At 47.9% G+C, this 19,230-nt stretch overlaps 1 protein-coding gene and 1 long non-coding RNA gene across 4 annotated transcripts in view; both read left to right on the top strand.

Moving 5' to 3' along the window:
* The window catches only part of LOC310671218, a 497,424-nt gene extending 481,550 nt beyond the window's left edge, over window positions 1-15,874 (top strand). Inside the window, exon 2 of the long non-coding RNA XR_014507906.1 lies at window positions 15,538-15,874. This is a non-coding gene — a long non-coding RNA (uncharacterized lncRNA). The remainder of the gene's footprint in view (window positions 1-15,537) is intronic.
* On the top strand, window positions 2,689-11,877 carry LOC310670573 (putative zinc finger protein 75C). 3 transcript variants are annotated; one of them, XM_083426129.1, is made up of 5 exons: window positions 2,689-3,247; window positions 4,204-4,712; window positions 6,466-6,589; window positions 8,283-8,368; window positions 11,051-11,877. In XM_083426129.1, the coding sequence occupies exons 2-5, from the start codon at window positions 4,275-4,277 to the stop codon at window positions 11,858-11,860; spliced, it is 1,458 nt and encodes a 485-aa protein (XP_083282255.1). In that variant the 5' UTR covers window positions 2,689-3,247; window positions 4,204-4,274; the 3' UTR covers window positions 11,861-11,877. The 3 variants fall into 3 exon arrangements, with proteins under 3 accessions (XP_083282255.1, XP_083282256.1, XP_083282254.1); XM_083426130.1 differs by lacking the exon at window positions 2,689-3,247 and having other exon boundaries at window positions 3,815-4,719; window positions 6,485-6,589; XM_083426128.1 differs by lacking the exon at window positions 2,689-3,247 and having other exon boundaries at window positions 3,817-4,712.
* Window positions 15,875-19,230: the final 3,356 nt, after the last annotated feature.

Raw genomic sequence — 19,230 nt, 5'->3', positions numbered from 1 at the left:
AATTGGGAGGGGTAGCTAATCTACTGGGAGGGTAGTACTATAGTTTGTGTGTGTCTGTGTGTGTGTGTGTGTGTGTGTGTGTGTGTGTAATGGCTTCAAGTTACAAGAAAGGAGATTCCAACTAAACATACAGAAAGGTCAAGCTGAATAGTGTGAGTAATCTCACACTTTTAAGCTTGAAAGGGGGGAATGTGGTAGTGGCCCAAAGGGCCACAATAAATGTGATAATGTGTATCCCTGTAAATCCTTGAGTGTGCTTCTAAAAGAGATGTTATGGTAGCCTGTTACTTCATGAAACTGATGATTTTGCAAGTTGGGGCAGAAATGCAGCTAATATGTGAATCACAAAGAAACAGCTCAAAGCTAGAACATAAGTTGCTACATGGTGCAAATGGCTACACGTAACACAGGTTTCCCAACATGCACGCTAACACAATGAAACACAACACAGTGGGAATCAGAACTTAGCAGAAATTGCCAGTGTTTATTGTGCATGTGTATTAAACATGAAATGAGGTGATGATGTATATGATTGGTGAAAATTGAAATGCTTTGTTTGAAATTTTATAAATACCACTGCCTAAACCACCGAGCGGCGTTGCAGTTTTGCGGAACGATCCGACTCTTGACTCCTCACGTTTCTGAGTTTTATTGGCGTAAACGCAGGAGATAAACCATTTTCTGGCTTACAACAATCCAATCTGTCATCTTAGCTTCTTAGTACAGTCATACCTTGGTTTTCGAACAGAATGCGTTCCGGAAATCCGTTTGACTTCTGAAATGTTCAGAAACCAAGGCGCAAGAGTCAGACATGACTAAACAACAATACGTATATACTGTTGCTGCTTGGACTTGTTGTTTAGTCGTTTAGTCGTGTCCGACTCTTCGTGACCAGAGCACGCCAGGCACTCCTGTCTTCCACTGCCTCCCGCAGTTTGGTCAAACTCATGCTGGTAGCTTCGAGAACACCGTCCACCCATCTCGTCCTCTGTCGTCCCCTTCTCCTTGTGCCCTCCATCTTTCCCAACATCAGGGTCTTTTCCAGGGAGTCTTCTCTTCTCATGAGGTGGCCAAAGTCTTGGAGCCTCAGCTTCAGGATCTGTCCTTCCAGTGAGCACTCAGGGCTGATTTCCTTCAGAATGGAGAGGTTTGATCTTCTTGCAGTCCATGGGACTCTCAAGAGTCTCCTCCAGCACCAGAGTTCAAAAGCATCAATTCTTCGGCGATCAGCCTTCTTTATGGTCCAGCTCTCACTTCCATACATCACTACTGGGAAAACCATAGCTTTAACTGTACGGACCTTAGTTGGCAAGGTGATACAGTCATACCTCGGAAGTCGAACAGAATCTGTTCCGGAAGTCCATTCGACTTCCAAAACATTCGGGAACCAAGGTGCGGTGTCCAATTGGCTGCAGGAAACTCCTACAGCCAATCAGAAGCCGTGGAAGCCCCATCAGACATTCAGGTTCCAAAGAACGTTCACAAACCGGAACAATAACGTCCGGGTTTGCAGCCTTCAGGAGCCAAAACGTTTGTCTCGCAAGGCGTTCGGGATCCAATGTACGACTGTAATGTTATAGCTTAATTCTTTTCTCTATATATTTTTATTAAATGTTCTGTTTTACAATTTAAAACACGCATTTAAACATCCTCAAAATATCAGTGACTTCCCTTCCTCTCTTTCCATGGTTCATTTTGCCTGTCGTAAATCCCTGCATATTTTACATAAACAAAACCATTCAGTATTCCATTATTACATCCATCAAAACTTATTTACGCTGTTGAATTTATCTTAATGCTGCCAACATTTTCAAGTGTACACAATTCCCCCCCCCCATATATTCAATAAACATTTTCAGATCTTCTCCGAACTCATGTTCTTCTTGTTCTCTTATTCTAGATGTTAAGTCTGAAAGCCACACATATTCTTTCAGCTTAAGTTGCCACTCTTCTTTGGTTGGGACCTCACTCGTTTTCCATTTTTCGGCTAACGAGACACGGGCATACATAAATAACCTTTTTTGACACCTGGGAATTTCCATCAGAAATTCCTTCATTCTTTTACGGTCAAGTGGTATATAAATTTTATGAAACAAAAAATAAACTTGCTGAAACTGAACTAGTCCTTTCTGTGAACCCCAGTGTCAGCATTCTTGATTGTAAATGTTTTAGGGCAGAGACCCTTTTTCTCTTTCTCTTTCTCTTTCTCTCTCCCTCTCTCTCTCTCTCTCTCTCTCTCTCTCTCTGTCCAACCATCTCGTCCTCTGTCGTCCCCTTGTGCCCTCCATCTTTCCCAACATCAGGGTCTTTTCCAGGGAGTCTTCTCTTCTCATGAGGTGGCCAAAGTATTGGAGCCTCAGCTTCAGCCTTCCAGTGAGCACTCAGGGCTGATTTCCCTAAGAATGGATAGGTTTGATCTTCTTGCAGTCCATAGGACTCTCAAGAGTCTCCTCCAGCACCATAATTTAAAAGCATCAATTCTTCGGCGATCAGCCTTCTTTATGGTCCAGCTCTCACTTCCATACATCACTACTGGGAAAACCATGGCTGTTAGACCTTTGTTGGCAAGGTGATGTCTCTGCAAGGGACATCACCTTGCCACAGTCTCTGCAAGGGTTAAGTGCACCGATGCTTGGAGGCAGCTTCCTAGAGAGGAAGGAAGTTGGCAGGAGGAGGCTCTTGGTCCTCCAGAGCGGAACCCCCGCCCCCTCCCGCCTGGCTGCTCCCTCCTTGGAGACTGGTGCGCAGGGAAGAAGCTAAAGAGTTGTTTGCTGCTGCGCATTGCTTCGAGCAGGGATAAAGTTTCCCCAGCGCAGTGGAAAGAGTTTCCCTTGGTGTTTCCAGCTTCAGGGCGGGGGGGTGTCTGGTGAGCCCCCTCCCCATTTTCCTGGGTGGAAGACCTGCAGAGGCGCAGTGGAGGCAAGAGGGGGCGGGTGGGAAGACCCCTCCGAAGGGTGACTTGGGGAGAAAGGGCTTAAAAGCTGCCTTGCACTGAGACAGACCAATGGGGCCACCTAATATTGTCGACACTGGCTGGCAGCAGCTCTCCAGGGTTTCAGGCGGGGGGGGGGATTGGCATAGAATCATAGAATTGCAGAGTTGGGAGGAAAGAAATGCGTTCTCCCCATATCTAGTTCCCCGCTTGATTTATCCAGCTGCCCCATAGCAGAAGTACTGTCGGAAGGCAGTGCGGTGTAGTGGTGAGAGCAGAGCTTTCCAAATTGTGTCACTCGGCTGCAGTGTGTAGGTGTGTCTTGCGAACGCTTCTCACGTTCCTCCTGGGGCTGGAAAGGGTTTCGTTTAACCTCTGGTTTGCTAGTAAAACTGAATCAACGTGTCGCGAAATGATACGTGTCTTAAAAAGTGTGTCTCCGGCGAAAAGCTTAGAATGCTCTGGGTTAGCATGCCAGACCAGGATAAGGGTTCAAACCCACCACTCCATCACTGGGTGACCTTTGGCAGCCTCACAGGGTCGTTGTAGGGATTAACCGAGGAGTGGGTTGAACCATGTGCCCCTTGGAGAAAAAGTTGGGATATAAATGCAGTAAATGAGAACTTCTGCGGACCTGCAAAAGCAAGATGGAGTGGCCAGCCAGATGGAGAAGTCAGTTGCCAGCCTTGGCATCTAGAGGTCTCCACGTGACCGAAAAGTGCCCAGGGAGTTTCTAGCACTGAGGTGGTGGTAGGAAGACATTCCCACAAGGAGAGCGAAGGCACCCTTGGCTAAGAGCAGGGCCAGATATGTGGGGAAGAAAAAGCAGGGGAGTGCCTGTGAGGAGGGGGCTGGGGAAAACAAACAATATCCATCCAATAATATTCATTGAAGGCAGAAAGCAGGGCTGCCAGACAGTAAGTGGATCCACAACCAATTACAGGCAGAGCCAAATAATTCTAGTCACGTCCCCATTTGATACCATTTTAAACGGCCACAGCTTCCCCCAAAGGATTCTGGGAGCGGACGTTTGTTAAGGGCTCTGGGAGCTGTTGGGAGATCCCCTGTTTCCTCACAGAGCTGCAATTCCCAGAATTCACTGGGAAGGGGGGTTGATCCCTGCATTTGCAAGGGGTTGTGCTAGATGACCCTTGGGGTTTCTTCAGCTCTACACTTCTATGAATTTTAAGCCCCTCTGGGAACTGTAGCTTTGTAACTCTTAACATAGCAAGTTAGTTTTCCCCTCACAGACCATCTTGTTCACTTTGCAGGGCTTGGCTTCCTTCCCACCAGTGGCCAATCTTTGCTGTGAGACAGACTATAGCAGAAGCGACCTTCAGCCATGTTGGAGCAGGAGCCGAAGTTGCGGGAGCAGGGAGCAACGGGCCCTGAAGCAGGAAGGAGCACCAACACCGTCGGAGGTGGGCACAGCGGGGACTTCTGGGACGGAAATGTGCAGAAGGTCATAATCAAGGAGGAGACCCTCTGCTCAGATGTGCCGTGCCAGCACTTCAGGGGGTTCTGCTACCAGGAGGCTGAGGGACCCCGGGAAGCCTGCAGCCAACTCCACCATCTTTGCCGCGAGTGGCTGAAGCCAGAGAGACACACCAAGGCTCAGATCCTGGACTTGGTGGTCCTGGAGCAGTTCCTGGCTGTCCTCCCCCCGGAGATGGAGAACTGGGTGAGGAGATGCAGAGCGGAGACTAGTTCCCAGGCGGTGGCCTTGGCCGAAGGTTTCCTCCTCAGCCACCAAGAGGATGTGAAGCAGGAACGGCAGCAGGTGAGGTGTTTATACCCATGGGGTCCCAATTCAGGTTTGACCGGCTCCAGACCACCAGCCTTGGAATCTGGAACCCGGCCTTGGTCCAATTCTGCAGCCCTTGTTCCTCTGGGATAAACCATAATCTCCAGATTCCCAGGTGTCATTTTTCTTATAAAAAAAAGTAAATTCCTAGCGTTTTAAGAAACTGAGGCAAAAACATAAACACAATTCTTCCATTTTTTGTTGAGAAATTAGCCCGCTTCATGCTTAATGGCGTTTTCCTTTGACTGCCCCACACTGGGGGAAATCTGCCCCAGAAAACATTTCGTGGACGTGTGTGTGTGTGTGTGTGTGTGAGAGAGAGAGAGAGAGAGAGAGAGAAACAGAAAGAGAGAAATTGAAATACTTTATTGTCACTTGTACAACTTGTATACAGTGAGATTACACGAGCACCCCCCACTCAGCTCTCTTAGTCTTAATTCCCCTTGTTTACTGACGCACACCCACCAAACCCAAAAGTCAGTTGCCCTGTTGTTATCTTTTCATTCAGCAGCCTAACAGCCCAGGGATAGAAGCTGTTCTTTACCCTGTTGGTGCGACTAATCATGCTTCTGTATCTTCTGCCTGAGGGCAGGAGATCAAGGAAGTGCCGGCCACGGTGTGAATCATCCCTGAGAATTCTCCTCACTCTCCTGAGGCAACCTTCTTCCGCAATGTCATCCAGCGGATTCACGGGACAGCCCATAATATCTTGTGCTGTATTCACCACCCTCTGTAGGCACTTCCTATCAGTTGATGCCAAACCAGCGTACCACACCGTGATGCAGTATGAAAGGACACTTTATATTGTGGACCGGTAGAAGGAGATCATCAAATGTTGATTGACATCGTTCTTCCACAATACTCTGAGGAGAGCAGGAGAGATGGATTTGGGGTGGGAGGGATGAATATGTGAATCGTGAGAGGTTTGTGTGTGAGAGTCCATGAGAATGGTGTGGCCACCTTGTAAAAAGGTAAAAGGTAAAGGACCCCTGGACAGTTAAGTCCAGTCAAAGGTAAGTGGTCCAAACCACTGAGCCTCTTGGGCAGGGGTCAGCAAACTTTTTCAGCAGGGGGCCAGTCCACTGTCCCTCAGACCTTTTGGGGGGCCGGACTATATTTGGGGGGCGGGCATGAACAAATTCCTATGCCCCACAAATAACCTAGAGGTGCATTTTAAATAAAAGGGCACATTCTACCCACGTAAAAACACCAAGCAGACCCCACAAATAACCCAGAGAGGCATTTTAAATAAAAGGGCACTTTCTACTCATGTAAAAACTCGCTGATTCCCAGACCATCTGCGGGCTGGATTGAGAAGGTGATTGGACCAGATCCGGCCCCCGGGCCTTAGTTTGCCTACCCATGCTCTTGGGCTTGCCGATCAGAAGCTCAGCAGTTCAAATCACCACCACGGAATGAGCTCCCATTGCTTTCCCAGCTCCTGCCAACCTAGTAGTTCGAAAGCACACCAGTACAAGTAGATAAATAGGTGCCACTGCGTCAGGAAGGTTAACGGTGTTTCTGTGCGCTTTGGCTTCTGTCATGGTGTCCCGTTGCACCGGAAGCAGTTTAGTCCTGCTGTCCTCATGACCCGGAAAGCTGTCTGTGGACAATTGCCGTGACACTGGAAAAACCAGCCACCGCTTTTTAACAGAATGGCCCTCAGAAGCCTTTTCTAATCCACACTCACAAATCCCTATTGTAACCCTTCCCGGTCTTTGTATTTCAGGGCCTGTTTGCAGAAGAAGCCACTGACTTCTCCAAGGTACAGAATGCGGCCCCGGTGGACTCTCGGCAGAGGCTTCTGTCCAAGTTGATTAAACAGGAGGAGGACGAAGGCGCCACTTTGCGGAGTAAGAGCTAACAGGATAAAATATCAGCTTGGTCTCCCTCTCGCCACGACGGCTCCATGCTCTCGCTCCACAATCTGAGGCAGTACATCCCACTGAATAACAATTATTGGGGGAGAGGGTGCTGTTGTGCTTAGTTTCTGCTTGCGGGGGCAATTCCTGTAGGTATCTGGTTAGCCACCTTGAGAACAGGATTTTGGGACAGGCCAGACCAACACATTTCACTAGACACATGTTAGTAATTTGTTTTTTTGTTTTGTTTTGTTTTTTGAAATAGTTTTTATTTGATTTTACAGGTTAAGAAAATAACAATACAACCATACGCATCCACATTTACGGGTTCCTCCAAATCTCCAGACTTCCCATCTCCCCTCCATGGGTCCTATTAAACCTTTTCTACTGCATCTTTTCCAATAATCTATATTTTATATAGGGACGCGGGTGGCGCTGTGGGTAAAAGCCTCAGCGCCTAGGGCTTGCCGATCGAAAGGTCGGCGGTTCGAATCCCCTCGGCGGGGTGCGCTCCCGTTGTTCGGTCCCAGCGCCTGCCAACCTAGCAGTTCGAAAGCACCTCCGGGTGCAAGTAGATAAATAGGGACTGCTTACTAGCGGGAAGGTAAACGGCGTTTCCGTGTGCGGCTCTGGCTCGCCAGAGCAGCGATGTCACGCTGGCCACGTGACCCGGAAGTGTCTTCGGACAGCGCTGGCCCCTGGCCTCTTAAGTGAGATGGGCGCACAACCCTAGAGTCTGTCAAGACTGGCCCGTACGGGCAGGGGTACCTTTACCTTTACTTTTTATATTTTATATAACTCCATTGTCTCCCTAGGACTTGCTACACTACAAGTGTTATTAAAGGTAAAGGTACCCCTGCCCGTACGGGCCAGTCTTGACAGACTCTAGGGTTGTGCGCTCATTTCACTCTATAGGCCGGGAGCCAGCGCTGTCCGCAGACACTTCCGGGTCACGTGGCCAGCGTGACAAGCTGCATCTGGCGAGCCAGCACAGCACACGGAATGCCGTTTACCTTCCCGCTAGTAAGCGGTCCCTATTTATCTACTTGCACTTAGGGGTGCTTTCGAACTGCTAGGTTGGCAGGCGCTGGGACCGAACGACAGGAGCGCACCCCGCCGCGGGGATTCGAACCGCCGACCATGCGATCGGCAAGTCCTAGGCGCTGAGGTTTTACCCACAGCGCCACCCGTGTCCCACTACAAGTGTTATTACAATCCTGCTAATGTTTTCATCTGCTTACAGTGGTCTCCAAGATAACTTAATCAATGTTCCCCATTCTTTTTTAAAGTTTGGTCTTCTTGGTTTCTGAGCTTTCCAGTCAGTTTTGCCATTTCAGCCCAGTCCAACAGTTTAATTTGCCATTCTTCTCCGGTAGGGACTTTATCTTCTTTCCATCTCTGGGCTAATAGCATCCGTGCGGCTGTCGTCGCATACATAAAAAAGTCTTTTCTTCTCCCTTGGAATACCAGCACCTATAATTCCTAATAAAAAAAACTTCTGGATTTTTAAAAAAATAATAATTTGAACATTTGTTTCATCTCATTATATATCATTTCCCAGAATGCTTTTATTACCTTATAAGACCACCACATATGATAAAAGTTGCCTTCTTTTTCTTTACATTTCCAACAGATCTTTGTTAGTAATTTGTTGATCATCCTTATATCTTTGTACCCCTCATAGGAGATGTGCCAAGTATGCCAGTTATATGTTCTACCTCATGTCTCCCTTCCGGTCCAATGGAAATGGTTTCTGGGCAACCGGATCAGGTAAGAGGCGGGATCTCTGGAGTGACAGCCCTGGGATTCTCTGGTTTCCTCTGCCTGCTGCCTGTCTCCCTCTTCCTGAAAGAATCTCTTTCCCTTTCCATCAGTCAGCGTTGCCCACTGTGAATGCCCCTCCCTAAAGGCCCAAGGGAAGTAATAGTGCCACTGTATTCTGCTCTGGTCAGACCTCACCTGGAGTACTGTGTCCAGTTCTGGGCACCACAGTTCAAGAAGGACACTGACAAACTGGAACGTGTCCAGAGGAGGGCAACCAAAATGGTCAAAGGCCTGGAAACGATGCCTTATGAGGAACGGCTAAGGGAGCTGGGCATGTTTAGCCTGGAGAAGAGGAGGTTAAGGGGTGATATGATAGCCATGTTCAAATATATGAAAGGATGTCACATAGAGGAGGGAGAAAGGTTGTTTTCTGCTGCTCCAGAGAAGCGGACACGGAGCAATGGATCCAAACTACAAGAAAGAAGATTTCACCTAAACATTAGGAAGAACTTCCTGACAGTAAGAGCTGTTCGACAGTGGAATTTGCTGCCAAGGAGTGTGGTGGAGTCTCCTTCTTTGGAGGTCTTTAAGCAGAGGCTTGACAACCATATGTCAGGAGTGCTCTGATGGTGTTTCCTGCTTGGCAGGGGGTTGGACTCGATGGCCCTTGTGGTCTCTTCCAACTCTATGATTCTATGATTCTAATTCCCTCATTATTCCCCTGGAGGAATCAGCTGTTGGACCACGCTTAGCAGCGGCAGAACTGTCAAGGGACACATACAAAGAGAGAATGCTTTGCTTATTGTTTTATTTATTAAATTTATATAGCGCCCTGCACCCGAAGTTCTCTGGGCGGTTCACAGGGGAAAACTTTCTTGTCTATTTACAGCTGCCCTGTATCTTTGTACTTTTGTCCTTCCAGGCTGCGACACTTTATCGTTTAAAAGTTTGGATTATTTCCCCCCTGTTCTAACATTTGCCCTTTTGTTGTTGTTGTTAATAAAATAAATGTTATTACTAATCATTTGAAAAAAGAAATTGGAATAACCTCGCACCAAACCATGGTTCGTTCTAACCATAGTTTAGAAACCAAGCTATGATTCGATACAAGCTAACCATGGTCTAGAGCAGTGGTTCCCAACCTTTTTTTTGGCCATGCCCCACCTAAGCATCTCTAAAATCCTGATCCGCCCCCCCCCCCCGTGACATATAATTCCTATTACAGTGGTACCTCGGGTTAAGAACTTAATTCGTTCTGGAGGTCCGTTCTTAACCTGAAACTGTTCTTAGCCTGAGATACCACTTTAGCTAATTGGGGCCTCCCGCTGCTGCTGTGCGATTTCTGTTCTCATCCCGAAGCAAAGTTCTTAACCCGAGGTAATATTTCTGGGTTAGCGGAGTCTGTAACTTGAAGCGTCTGTAACCCGAGGTACCACTGAATTCAAAAGGTGAACTCCTATTCATGTGGAGGAAGGCTAAAAGCCCATTAACTGTTAATAACTCATTCTCAAATATCCCCCCCCCCTGTGGGAGGTGTGCCCCACGCTGGGAACCACAGGTCTAGAGAGTTGCTGTTGCATTAACTGTTAAGAGAATAAGAACTCTACGTGGGGCTGCCCTTGAGATTGACCCAGAAACTCCAGCGGGTGCAGAATGCCACGGCGAGACTCGTTATGGGGTCTTCGCTGCGAGATCACATTCATCCGGTGCTATACCAGCTGCACTGGCTCCCGGTGGAGTACAGGATCAGGTTTAAGGTGCTGGTTTTAACCTTTAAAGCCCTATACGGCCTAGGACCCTCGTACCTACGGGACCGCCTCTCCTGGTATGTCCCACAGAAGAACTTACGGTCTGCAAATAAAAACATCCTGAAGATCCCAGGCCACAGAGAAGTTAGGCTGGCCTCAACTAGAGCCAGGGCTTTCTCGGCTGCGGCTCCAACCTGGTGGAACGCTCTGTCACAAGAGACTAGGGCCCTGCAAGACTTGACATCTTTCCTCAGGGCCTGCAAGACAGAGCTGTTCCACCAGGCCTTTGGTCAGGGCCCAGCCTGACCCCCTCCTCTGGCAATCTGCACAGAATTTTGCTTAATGGTTGCCATCAATTTGATTTTAATTAATTTTTATAATGAAAGGTTTTTAGAATGTTGGATTACAGTGGTGCCCCTCAAGACGAATGCCTCGCAAGACGGAAAACCCGCTAGACGAAAGGGTTTTCCGTTTTTCAATGCGCTTCGCAGGACGAATTTCTCTATGGGCTTGCTTCGGAAGACGAAAATGTCTTGCGATTTCTTTTCGCTCCCCACCCCCTTTTTCTAAGGCACTAAGCTGCTAATAGCCTTTTAGCAGCTAATCCGCTAATCCCTTAAGCCTTTAATAGCCGCTAAACCGCTAATAGCGCTAATCCGCTAATAGGGTTGCTTCGCAAGATGAAAAAACCGCTAGACGAAGAGACTCGCGGAACGGATTCTTTTCGTCTTGCGAGGCACCACTGTATTTTGATTGTTGTTAGCCGCCCTGAGCCCAGCTTCAGCTGGGGAGGGCAGGGTATAAATAGAATTTATTATTATTATTATTAACTATTGTATTCTCTCTCTCTCTCTCTCTCTCTCTCTCTCTCTCTCTTTCTCGCTTTGTTTTCCTTCCTTCCTTCCTTCCTTCCTTCCTTCCTTCCTTCCTTCCTTCCCAGGTTTCCTTTGAGGAAGTGGCTGTACATTTCACCGAAAAGGAGCATGCCCTGCTGCACCCTGGCAAAATCACTGTGGACCGCAAAGAATCCATGGCTGAGAATTCTGGGGTTGTGGCCTCTCAGCCTAAGTGCCCAAAAGTCTCCAGCGGGAAGAGGACTTTAACCGACCACCACCAAGGAAATCACGCGGGGAAGAAGCCGTACGCCTGCCTGGAGTGTGGGAAAAGCTTCACGCGCAAGAGGAGCCTCACTATCCACCAGAGAAACCACACGGGGGAAAAGCTGTACAACTGCTTGGAGTGCGGAAAGGGCTTCACGCAGAAGGGGCACTTCATTACACACCAGAGATCTCACACGGGCGAGAAGCCCTTCCAGTGCTTGGAGTGCGGGAAAAGCTTCGCGCAGAAGGGGCACTTCACGGCCCATCGGAGATCCCACACGGGGGAAAAGCCGTACACGTGCCCCGAGTGCGGGAAGAGCTTCACGCAGACGACGCACCTCTCCACACACCTGAGATCTCACACGGGGGTAAAACCGTACACTTGCTTGGAGTGCGGGAAAAGCTTCAGCGTCAAGGCGACGCTTCGATCCCACCAGAGGTCTCACACAGGGGAGAAGCCCTACAAATGCCCGGCGTGCGGGAAAAGCTTCAGCATGCTTGCGAACCTTAGGAGACATGAGAGAATCCATGCCGGGGTGAAGCCGTACAAGTGCTTTGAGTGCGGGAGGAGCTTCTGTAAGAAGGCCAGCCTAACTGACCATCAAGTAAGTCACACAAAGGAAGAACAAGCGATGTACAAATTCTTTTAAATGAAACGAAACCTCCATGCCCAGAGGGGAGAGCTTTGCGCAGAAGAAAACCCTTGCCGTACGTCAGATGAGTCGCACAAGGGGGAAAGCCACATAAATGCCGGCTATTTGGGGAAAGTATAAATAATTACAGGAAGTGCATCGCTCCTTGTTGATGAATCAACACAATGTAGAAAGCGCACAAATGCACAGAGTGTGGGAAAAGCTTTTCTTGGAAGATGAGCCTTACTGCACATCAGAGAATCCACCTTAGAAAGTCAAGAGGGTAGAATGACCTTCAGGTCTAATAAGGCCCTTGAATCCAAACAGCTGGTGGGGTGAATGAACTGACAATATGGGGGATACTATTGGCAGGAATGAGGAACGTAAGAAGAGATTGCTGGATCAAGCCAATGGCCCCTCTAATTTAGCATCCCATTCTCACGGTGGCCAACTAGATGCCTTGGATAAACCAGCAAGCAGGATTCGAACACAAGAGCACTCTCCCCTCCTGTGGCCTGTAGCAAATGGCATTCGAGGCTCAGTTCAAAGTGTGACCGTTGACCTTTTAAAAGGCTGAACAGCCTGGGAATCAGTGTATTGCCTCCGTGCCCAGAAATGTCACGACACTTTGGGCACAAGCATGAAACATACGAGTCGATTCCTGGCAGGGCGGGTGTCGGGACCGGGTCCACAATAGCTCACTAGGTTTCAGTGATGTTAAACCCTTTAGTCAAAGAAACAAAACAGTCCAGGCCTAGTGAGCCACAGCTGCTCTTCCTGGTAGATCTTGACCCAAGGAGGCCGTTGCGAGGACTGAAGGTTTCTTCCAAGCAATCGGAGACCGCGCCAGCAAGCAGCCCGCCTTTGCTCTTCCCATTTCATACCTCTTCTGGTTCCAGGAGTCAGGGGAGCCTGTCGCAGCAGGAGGGGGAGACTCCTTGGCTTCCTCACCAGCCGGACTCATCTCTCCCTCTTCTCCAGCCTCTGATTCTGGGCTTCTCTCGGCCACAGACTCTCCCCGCTCACTAAGCCCTGTTACCTCTTCAGCTTCTGACACCTCCACTTCTCCATCTTCTCCCTGTGATCATTCATTGTTGGCCCACCACCAATCCCCGGGCTCCGAGACTCCTTCCCTTAGGGGTTCCTCTCTGGTTCCTCTCCCCGTTCCTCTGCGTCCAACCAACCCATGACATTCCTCGACCAAGAGAACTTGTAGCTCATTATTGAATTACTAAATACTAACTCGTTTTTGCCTTATTTCCCCTTTGGTATGTGAATAATAATTAGTGAATCCTGAAATGAACATTCCTCTCTCTCCCCCTGATCTTTTTTTTAAATAATCTTTTTTATTGATCTTCAAGGATATAAACATACAGCATAAAACAGTACAAAATCCAAATATGGAGATTGCTCTGAATCTCCTGACTTCCCTCGTCCCTTTCATGGGTCCTTTTAATTCTATTTTCAGCTGCGTATCAGTACTTCTCCAATTTTTCACCTTCCTAAGTTACAGTGGGGCCTCGCAAGACGAAATTAATTCGTTCTGCGAGTTTTTTCGCCTTGTGAATTTTTTTGTCTTGCGAAGCACGGTTTCCCATAGGAAATGCATTGACGGTTTCCCATAGGAATGCATTGACGGTTTTAAGAAAAAGGCGCAAGACGTTTTCGTCTTGCAAAGCAAGCCCATAGGGAAATTCGTCTTGCGAAGCAACTCAAAAAACAAAAAACTCTTTCGTCTTGCGAGGCATTCGTCTTGCGAGGTACCACTGTATCTCTATGTTCTGTTACATTACGAGTGTATTTAAAATCCTGCCATCGTTTGACCAGTTTATAATAATTCTGCATATACTTTATAAACATTTCCCATTCTTTTTTAAATTTATTGTCTTTTTGATTCCTGAGCGTCCCAGTTACCGTATTTTTCGCTCTATAAAACGCACCAGACTACAAGACGCACCTAGTTTTTGGAGGAGGAAAACAAGAAAAAAAATATTCTGAATCTCAGAAGCCAGAACAGCAAGAGGGATTGCTGCGCAGTGAAAGCAGCGATCCCTCTTGCTGTTCTGGCTTCTGGGATAGCTGCGCAGCCTGCTTTCGCACCATAAGACGCACACAGATTTCCCCTTACTTTTTAGGAGGGAAAAAGTGAGTCTTATAGAGCAAAAAATACGGTAATTTTGCCATTTGGGCCTAGTCCATCAACTTGATTTGCCATTCTTCTCTGATCAGGGCTGTCTCCTCCTTTTCTCCCTCTGATCTTTTCTTTCTGCTTTCTGTTCCATAACTTTATATGCAAGGTGGTGGTTTTTAAAGTTTTTATGATGGTGTTTCAATGGTGGGTCTTTGGGGTGGTGGCTGTTGTTGTTGTTGTTTGGTAAGTTGTATCGCTGTATGTTTGTATAGTTCTTTTGAATGTGCTTGTAAGCAACCCTGGAATTGGGAGCTGGGGGATAAATGTCCTGAATAAACAGAATTTCCATCCTTTGTTGATTCTCCAAACTGACACTCCCCGCCCCTGTTGTAAACAAAAAATTGCCCTTTTCCCTTATGGGGTATCCAAGAGTCCATATAGAGTCCTTACATAGGTTCCCTATTGCAGTGGCGTAGCGTGGGTTGTCAGCACCCGGGGCAAGGCAAGTAATTTGCGCCCCCCCCCCCCGCTGCACTGTCCCTCCCCCAGATAGTCCCTCGCTCTCTCTCCGCACCGCACCGCACGCCTGGCACCCTCCCCTCCACAGTGGGCGGCGGCTCGGCGAGTGTGAGCACGCCTCCCCCCAGATGTTGCGCCCGGTGCGGCCGGCCCCCCCTGCACCCCCCACGCTACACCACTGCCCTATTAGTAGAGTAGCCTTTTTAATCCTTGGGTAGGAACAATTTTTGCACCCGAGCAGAGACAAAAGGAGCCAAACGACACCAAGGGGTTAATCCAGAGAAAGAGCGTTTTATTCTGCCATGGGGGGGGGGGGCAGAGGCACCTGTGTGATTCAGTTCACAAAAGACAGGCCGCCCCGAAAACATTTTACAAGCAGGTTTTATCCTTTTTTCAAACCCCTTTTTTCCTCTCCCCCTTCACAGATTCTTACATAGAATGTTGCTTTTCGTTCCCTGGTTCTGTTCCCGGAAGTATGTTGCAAATCAATGTACCAGGACAAAGTTGTCTTGGATCTGGGAAGCGAAAAGCTTTACTGTTCTCAGCTCTGGGTTTGTTACAGCGTTTTTGTTACAGAGAGGACTGCTTAGCTCGTGCTTTTTGTCTTAGAGGAAAATGCAGTTTTTAAAATGCGTACGCCGAGGCCTGGCTGGGGGGGGGGGATTCACAAACAGTTTTTAGGGCTTTCTGGGGTAACCCTAACTGTACCCCTTCAGTAGGAGAGAATAACAGAGGCCAACCAGAGAATATTGAGAAGCAAAGCAGCTAGTAAGCTTGATCTTTATTGATCTGTTGCAACAGGGTGCTCCCCTCACACGCAGGAGAGGAGGAGGACCCAGAAAAATGGCGTGCAAGGCCTTATAAAGACTTTTGAAATTGCCACCCTGTAGATCAAGACCACCCCCAGAAACATCATACATACATCACAGAAGGGGTGTAACCTAAGACCACCCCTCAGATACATCACAAAAAAGGTGGTCTAAACAGAAATTTAAATGTTGTTTTGAAGGAAGGTGAGGACAGGTGACCTCACCTAGGCCCGAAGTCACCCCCCACCAAAGCAGGCTCAAAGCTTCTCAAAGCTTCTCAAAATCATTTTCTCAGCAGCTAAGCATCAGAAACATTCCGCTCTGCTGTAACAAAGGTAGAGAACAATCCATTGTTTCTCAGGCCTTTCTCATGCCTTCTGGCCTTGCTAAAGAACCACACTGCAACTTGCTTTCTGTCCGGGAACCGTGCCAAAGCACAAGAATGAAACAACTGGAACACACTGAAACCCCCTCACCCCCTTTCCTGCCAAGAGTCCACAAAAGCTCCAAGACAGCTTTCTGTACATGCTCAGGGGAACACATCATGGGGCAGGACTCCTGAGGGAGGAGAAAGGAGGAGGGATCTGGAATGGGTATATATGTTTGTGCACATGATTGTGAACTCGTGCATGCTTTTGTGGACTATCACACTTGCTCCTTCTACCAGTTCATGGATGGTAGAAATCAAACCTTTTTCTCCGAAACTATTCCTTGAGTGTCTGTTGACTCCCACTTCCCTTTCCCAGGCGCAATATTTTTCCCACCCGAGGGCAAAGCCTCATAAGGCTACAGTTTTTCTCCTGTCCTTGTTTATCTCCTGCCTGGCAGGTTACTTGACTGGATTGCCTGGGGAGCCTGGCCATTCTTTTGTAGTGATAAAATACTTAGTTCCTGGGCCAGGTCACAGACTCACACCCTATTCATATCTTAAATGTGTCCTTAAGACAGGATTTGTGAAGGAAAAGACAATGGGGAGGTTTCCCACTTTGACCTTTCAGAGAAAACATTTGCTCAGTTTAGGAATCAAAATAGCTTCAGGTCGGTCTTCCTGTGCTGATCTATGTACGTGCGGTTATGAACATTACCATATATCTAAGACCTCAAAATTCCTCTCACACCCCTAACCTAAGCATATGAACTTGGAACATAAAAAGTTGTCAGATTGTTAGTTCATTGAGTTCGTCGACTTCATTGACTGGCAGCATCTCTCCAGAGTTTCAGACAAGGGACTTCAAAACTCCTGATTGGCTGATGTCAGGTGATTGACAGGCAGGCAACTCTTCTCCCCCTCTGAATTTTTGCCTGTCTTGGTGCTGGGCTCTGATAAGGATTTTGGACCCTCCAGCAAAAATGGGTTCCCAACCCACGGTTCAGAACCGTTTCTCTGTCGCTGTGAGCAAACACTTGCCTCCCCAGCTATACTTTCACAGGTGGCCTTGAGAAAACCTTTCCGCAAAACCTCTGGAGGACCCCAGCTGAACAGAGGGCTGTCTTGGCTGCGAAATCAGCTTGCCTGAGTTTTCGAAGGAGGTGCACAGAGGCAGCTGACCAGATGCTCGTCTGGATTGGTAGAACCCCCGTTCCAGTGGGGGACACGACTCAGAAGGCAGCGTGGTGCAGTAGTTAGAGCTGGGAGTCCTCCAGCACAGCCCTCAAATCCCCACCCAGCTCCCTTGGTGCCTACAAAAGCTTCCTGCCTGTTACAGTAAAATCTGGGTGCAAGGCTGCTCTGACACCCAGCTCGTTGGACTAAGTCCGCGGGTGCCTGCGGAGGAAAATGAGCTCAGCCGGAGACAGGAGCAAAACTGCAGAAGATCCAAGTTTATTGCGCAACAGGTTCAAGGCGAGATTGAACAGCGAGAAAGGGGTGACATGAACTTTTGAAACTTCCCTCCATGTCCCAGGATACAGTGCAAAATACATCCCAGTTACATCATGAATACATTAAGAAGAGGTTGGGTTACACAGATTACATCATGAATACATTAAGAAGAGGTTGGGTCACACAGGATTAACATATGGAGGAGGGAGGGGAGAATGTGCAGAGCTGGAGATATGCGCAGATAAGCACGTCCTGAGTACCTGATGAGAAGACAATGGTCCATGTATGCATAGTCTGCCACCTGGCATTGCCCGAGGAAAGGCTTGGCAGAGTGATTTGACAGGATTAGGGTCTTAACACCTTGCTTGAGGGATTATGGAGGACAGGGGAGGTGTCATGGAGTCCTAGAGAAATTGAGCAAATTGGCACGTTGATTTTCTATGATTTATAGATTTTAGTCCCTTCTGTCATTGACAGTTGGAAATAAATGGATATATTGTAGCGAAGAAGGAGGTGAAGAAGACATGCCCCCCCTTCCGTATCACTGCCCATCTTAGCATTCTCCGTGAAAACATTTTATTATCAATACCGCCCCCCCCCCGGACATCCAGAAGACCAATGAAGAAAGCGGGAGGGGGGGTTTAGATACTGACCAAGTGAAAAAAGGAAATCTTTGTATAATACCAGGGCCCCCAATACTGTGGGGCCACTGCCCCCTTGGTTTCTTAAATTCATCCCCAGTGCCCCATACTGTATAAAAAGAATTATTCAGAATAGTGGCACTAAGGAGGACGATGCAGCTGTACCTTGGTTTTCGAACAGCTTAGTTCTCGAACATTTTGGCTCCCACAAACCTGGAAGTGAGTGTTCTGGTTTACAAACTATTTTTGGAAGCTGAACATACGATGGGGCTTCTGCGGCTTCCGATTGGCTGCAGGAGCTTCCTGCAGCCAATCAGAAGCCACGATTTGGTTTCCAAATGTTTCAGAAGTCGAACGGACTTCCAGAACGGATAATGTAAGGTGCCAGTCCTCATTGAGGAAGAGCTGCTTAATCAGGAACAAAGGCTCAGGTTGGTGAGAACCATCGTAGGTTCAATCCCCAGTTTGGGCCACCTCCAAGTCCTGCATTGCAGGGGGTTGGACTAATAGCTGTCCCACAAATAGACTAATTTGTCCCACAAATAGCTTCTATGATCCCTTTCTGCATGCAAAGCAGCCCTTCTTTGCTGACCCACACATAGGAGCCAAGTCCTAGGGGCTGAGGGATTTCCCCCCCCCAATAAAATATATGAGGGGGCTGTCCCCCTAAGTTGATGGTCACTGCCAGTGCTTTTTTGTTCTTAAAAAACCGCTTAGGGGTACTCTCATTTTGACTCATGAAAATCACCATGTTATAGTTCAACTTGGGAAAAATGAATACAGGACAGTAAATGGACCAAAGTACAAAAGATTCACAAAATGTTTAGGGGGTGTGCGTACCGTACCCTGAGTATCCCTAGAAAAAAAAAAGCACTGGGCATTGCCATTCAAATACTGTGCGTGCACACTGTCATGTGATCGATTAACATCTTTATCAACAACTTGGATGATGGACTCAAGGGCATCCTGATCAAATTTGCAGATGACACCAAACTGAGAGGGGTGGCTAACACCCCAGAGGACAGGATCACACTTCAAAACAACCTTGACAGATTAGAGAACTGGGCCAAAACAAACAAGATGAATTTTAACAGGGAGAAATGTAAAGTATTGCACTTGGGCAAAAAAAATGAGAGGCACAAATACAAGATGGGTGGCACCTGGCTTGAGAGCAGTACATGGGAAAAGGATCTAGGAGTCTTGGTTGACCACAAACTTGACATGAGCCTACAGTGTGATGCGGCAGCTAAAAAAGCCAATGCAATTCTGGGCTGCATCAATAGGAGTATAGCATCTAGATCAAGGGAAGTTATAGTGCCACTGTATTCTGCTCTGGTCAGACCTCACCTGGAGTACTGTGTCCAGTTCTGGGCACCACAGTTCAAGAAGGACACTGACAAACTGGAACGTGTCCAGAGGAGGGCAACCAAAATGGTCCAAGGCCTGGAAACGATGCCTTATGAGGA

The sequence above is a fragment of the Podarcis tiliguerta genome (genome assembly GCF_965153285.1).
Source record: "Podarcis tiliguerta genome assembly, chromosome: 2".
Lineage (NCBI taxonomy): Eukaryota > Metazoa > Chordata > Lepidosauria > Squamata > Lacertidae > Podarcis > Podarcis tiliguerta.
This window is presented reverse-complemented; position numbering and strand designations above follow the sequence as displayed.